This window comes from Eurypyga helias, unplaced genomic scaffold (assembly GCF_000690775.1).
Source record: "Eurypyga helias isolate BGI_N326 unplaced genomic scaffold, ASM69077v1 scaffold14665, whole genome shotgun sequence".
NCBI lineage: Eukaryota > Metazoa > Chordata > Aves > Eurypygiformes > Eurypygidae > Eurypyga > Eurypyga helias.
Genome location: NW_010250944.1, coordinates 1 through 4,945, shown reverse-complemented (window position 1 = coordinate 4,945; position 4,945 = coordinate 1). Strand labels below are relative to the sequence as shown.

The 4,945-nt window shown below is 39.9% G+C and overlaps 1 protein-coding gene across 2 annotated transcripts in view; it reads right to left on the bottom strand.

The window, feature by feature from the left end:
- Positions 1-928, bottom strand: part of NIPA2 (non imprinted in Prader-Willi/Angelman syndrome 2) — a 5,165-nt gene extending 4,237 nt beyond the window's left edge. For both annotated transcript variants that reach the window (XM_010151843.1, XM_010151844.1), the window contains exon 1: positions 790-928. In XM_010151843.1, the coding sequence (XP_010150145.1) occupies positions 790-928 (139 nt within the window). The remainder of the gene's footprint in view (positions 1-789) is intronic.
- Between the last annotated feature and the right edge of the window lie 4,017 nt (positions 929-4,945).

Genomic DNA, 4,945 nt, shown 5'->3' with positions numbered 1-4,945 from the left:
ACCCTGCTGGCCACACTTCTCCTGATACAGCCCAGGATACGGTTGGCCTTCTGGGCTGCCAGCGCACACTGCCAGCTCCCCTGCAGCTTTTCGTCCATCAGTTACCCCAGGTCCTCCTCCTCAGAGCTGCTCTCTATCCACTCTCTACCCAGCCTGTACCTGTGCTTGGGATTGCCCCAACCCAGGTGCAGGACCTTGCACTTGGCCTTGTTGAACTCCATGAGGCTGGCACAGGCCCACTGCCCCAGCCTGTCCAGGTCCCTCTGGATGGTATCCCTTCCCTCCAGCATGTCGATGGCACCACACAGCTTGGTGTCATCAGCAAACTTGCTGAGATAATGGGATTGAGTGCACCCTATGTCATTGGTGAAGATATTTAACAGTACTGGTTCCAGTACGAACTCCTGAGGGACACTACTTATCACACGTGATCAGTGCATGTGATTTTTTAGTTTTCTAAAACAATCTCCCAACACTCAAATGCAGTTAACATTCTCCTAAATTCACTTGCTCAGGAGCATAGATGTAGTTAAGTGCTAGTTCAATTTACAAGTACAATTCAGATTTCACATGCAGAGGAATGTTCAGCAAGCCTCCCATTATATGCAAATTAAATAGTGTATAGAGTTAGGTGTAGCTGACACCAGAGAAAAAACACATCAGGTGTATGTTTTAGGTTTCATATATCTGTAACAAACAAAAAAAAGTTGAAACAAGATCATAAGTTTAGTAATCTTCTGTTAAACAGCAAAATTCAAATGTCTGCAAGTTTCTTAAACATGTACTTACCTGCTCTCATGGAGCCTTTCCTAGCTAACCGTAGAAGGCCTTTCTTCTTCAGGATGAAACTTCCTCCAATGAAAATGCTGGAGCTCATAGCCAACACCAGACCAATACAGAAGTCATATCTCCCACGAGTTTGGCTCATCTCGTAAACGACTGAAGACTGTCACATTGATCAATGAACAGTAGAACTTCTGTTACTCAACACAAGGTGATGCAACACGGACAGCTTGGCAAAATAAACACATCATAAACACATCAGAATTAAACTGGTAGTAATATATAGCGTATAGGAAAATCCTCAACCAGTCACACGACTGGTTCTCCTGTGAATGGTCTCTTCTATGAGTGTCAAAAAAAAAAACCAAAAAAAAAAAAATAAAAAAGCAATTTTTGAAGAAAAGAATCATAAAATTGTTTTGGTTGGAAAAGACCTTTAAGATCATTGAGTCCAACCATCAACACAGCAATGACAAGCCTAACCTAAACCATGTGCTAAGCACCACATCAACTCATCTCTTCCATACCTCCAGGGATGGTGACTCCACCACCTCCCTGGGCAGCCTGTTCCAGTGCTCAACAACCCTTGTGCTTGTGCAAGCTTGAACTGTGGGTGCGTGACTAACATGTCTGAACGCACAGAAGGGCGGGCTTCTGGCCTGGCATATGAAAACTGAAACCTGAACAAATAAAAATTCTTTGAGAACCGCTAAGGAAAAGTTGAAGAAGTGTGAGGTATTTTTCTTGTCATCAAGTATCCAGATCAATGTCCCACACACCATGCAACTGACAATACTGATCAATTACTTACCTTGAAATCAGTTTCTAAGGGAGTTTGAGAACAGCATTTCTTCTGTATAAACTCACTAGAAAAACGAAAGAGAAGGTTAGAATGGGTGTTTAATCATATAGTAATTTCCCTAACACAAACAAGCTTGAGATGTACGCACATGCACTTACGCTCTAACAGACAGGGAAATCTTAAATAAGGCATCTGCTTGTTGATTTATTTTACAGAGAGCTTCCCAGGCCTGTATAAAGCATCCTTCCAGCTTAGCTACAGTAACAATTAAGAGTTTAATGCTGAAAGGCTTTCACCTAGCCTGCTACAACTCCAAATTCAGCTACGCAAGACCTTCAGCGACAGCTCAGTAGAATATACTAATTTTTATACTAGAAATCAAGATATTACATGCCCCAATTTCTCGTTTAACAAGAAACTAACATTTCTTCTTTTTCAAGTACATCTCCTCTCCTGTTACATGCTGCAATGAGGATATCCTAGATTCCATCTAACACACAAAATTTTGAATTTAAGATATTAAAGATCGCTCTAAGAGATTAAGAAATTAAGATGTCTATAAACAATTTTTATCCTGGGAATTTATTCAAGGTGATTAACCTCTCTACAGTATGAGGGAAAATTAAATATATTTTTAGGCTTTGATTTCAAGACAACCGATAGTTACGACAGTACAGAGAACTGTTTTAAAGGAAGAAAATACCTATAGATAAAAAAATCCCCCCAACATTATTTCCTAAGAACACCAATCACAGATGTGCCAAGCCCAGCATTTGGTTCCCTAACTCAGTGGAGTTATTACTTTTGCTACGCCATGGAAAACTATACTCCTTTCATATAACCCAAACCAGGTGGTTTTCTTAGCCCTTCCTGAGCAGTCATCTACAGCTTCTCTAACATCTGAATTCTCTTCTACAGAACTAGTGTTCTCTAGACTGTATTTGTATACCAAATTATTCCTGCCTGGGTGTAATAACTTTCATTTACTCCTACAGAAAGCATTTTTTTCCCACCCTGAAAATATTTATCTGAGTTTGTACACTGGCAGCCCTTCCCTGCTCAGTGCTACCGAGCCACTTCCAGAGGCCTTCACTTCTTAAATATTTCAATGCTAGGTTTATAAGTCACAAATAATATTAACTGATATTTTAAGAATTCAGCTAAAAAAAATTATGTCCATCACTTCAAGTTAAATCTCACTTTCATGCACAACACACAAGACTGTACATTGTCTCATCTATGCTTTAAAAAGGGAGAGGATTTTTGTTTTAAAAACACTTCAGTAACAAGGTCGTGTGATTTTAAATTCGATCTTCCTTAGGTATGTCTCACCTGAAGTGTTACAGTTACTTCATCCCTTTGTGTTTCACTTCATTTATCAAAGACACTAACTCGTGATCTAAGCCATTCTTTAGAAAGCAACACACCAAAGCTGAACTGGAATACTATCCTAGTCCTTTCGTTTTTTTCTGTAACGTAAGTGCTAAGGCACTCTTATTACAAGAGCATACCAAAGTGTTAATACTTGGCTTTGGCAGGGTGTCTTTTTAGGGGATGTTTACCTGCAGAACTCTGGGGCAGCGGGGAGGTTGAACACAAATATTCTCAACAAGATCACTAGAATTCCCCAAATACAGCTAACTCTTTAATGCATGTCTTTCTCCTTGGTTATGCCCACTCGTGAACATGTCTCTTAAACACAGGAAAAGCGTTAACACTCAAAGGACAGCTATGATAGCATTAAGACAAAAGAGCTGCTGGTTCAAAACTTCGTGTCACATGCACCTTTAAAGGCCCAAGATGCATGCGTATGATACCCAAAGACTCTGTACACATTATTTAGGGAAGAGTACCTCCAATTTTGCCCCAATACAGACAGAGTTTTCCAGCTTTGTCAAAGTTAAATGAGTGTGCAAGCTTATACACGTATTTCTTTGCATATTACATAGGCAAGGTTAAAAAAAGATTGGTTTCTAAGCACGTCATATATATGCAGGTATATAATATAATGTTAGAGGCACTAGCACGAGTACTCAGAAAGCAAAACATACATTAGCAGTTCTAAAGTTGCCTATTTTAAGAGTTTCAGTTAAACTCTGGGTAAACTTACTCTTTAGAGCAGATTTATATTAATAAGCAAAAGCAACAAGCATTCCATTATAAGAAACTGTGAGAAAACAAGAAAAATGCCACACTAAAAATTTTTGTACATCTTATTCTTGTATTTGCCACTTGCAGTTACTCTCTTCTATAAAAAGAATGACCTTCAATGAAAGCATTTTCACACAAAACTACAAAAGTATCTTCACTGAAACAGAGTGTTATTCATTAACCAAACACAAACTACAGACAGTGCTTTATAGCTGATACTTTATTGACTGTATTTCCTAGAAGCCCATCAAAACAGACTCAAGATAAGAGTAGATACCATGGCCTGCTTCATCTTTGCTCTACACCAAGTACATTAGCTCCACTCTCAGTGGGATGGGTCACTGACACAGCCTCACTATAGTCCTACCCTTTAGTATTTGGTGACTAGTTTCTAACTTAATGTATCCCAATAATTTAAAGTCAAACCTAGGCATTAGTCACTGTTTTTCCTTTGACATGACTGGTAATCTGTTATAACCTGCTTTCTATTTGCTGGGATTTTATCCTGAGAATTAATGACTTTAATGAAAGCAGAAGTGGTTGTGACACTGAATTCTAAATATAACGATACTGGTGAGAATTTACGCAATAATTTCCCACCAATGTGCTCATTACATTTCAGGGGGGGAAAAAAACCCCAACGCACTAAAAAAACCCTCAAAACAAAAATACCCTAACTGTTTTGCATTGCCATAAAATGAGGAAAGTCGACTGGTAGAAAAATAAAAAGATCAGAAAAAACATCAGGGACTAAAAAGTCAGACCCAGCCTGTACCTTCACCGTTTGAGAATGAACACAAACCACAGAATCACCAAGGTTAGAAAACACCTCTGCGATCATCTAGCATCATTCTGAACTACAATGCAAAGTTAAAGTTACTTTTTTCCACCTCAAACTGAAGCACTGCCAGGGCTCTAAAGCCCTGCTGAAGTTATCTGGAACCAAATTGCACAACCCTCAACCTCAGCTAAACTCAACCCTGACCCAACCCGAAGACAAACTGGTTTAGCTCCCTGACGAACACCACACACGCTCAATTCAGCAGTCCAACAGCTCTGGAGAGACTGACGCGCTGGAACTTGCCAACTCTGCCCAGCCAGAGAGCCATCTAACCAACATCCGGATTTACACGTGTTACCTCGGCCTCCAGAGCCCAAACCACAGCCAGTTTGCCACTGAGGAGAGACCAGAACCGCCAAGGTCTCCTC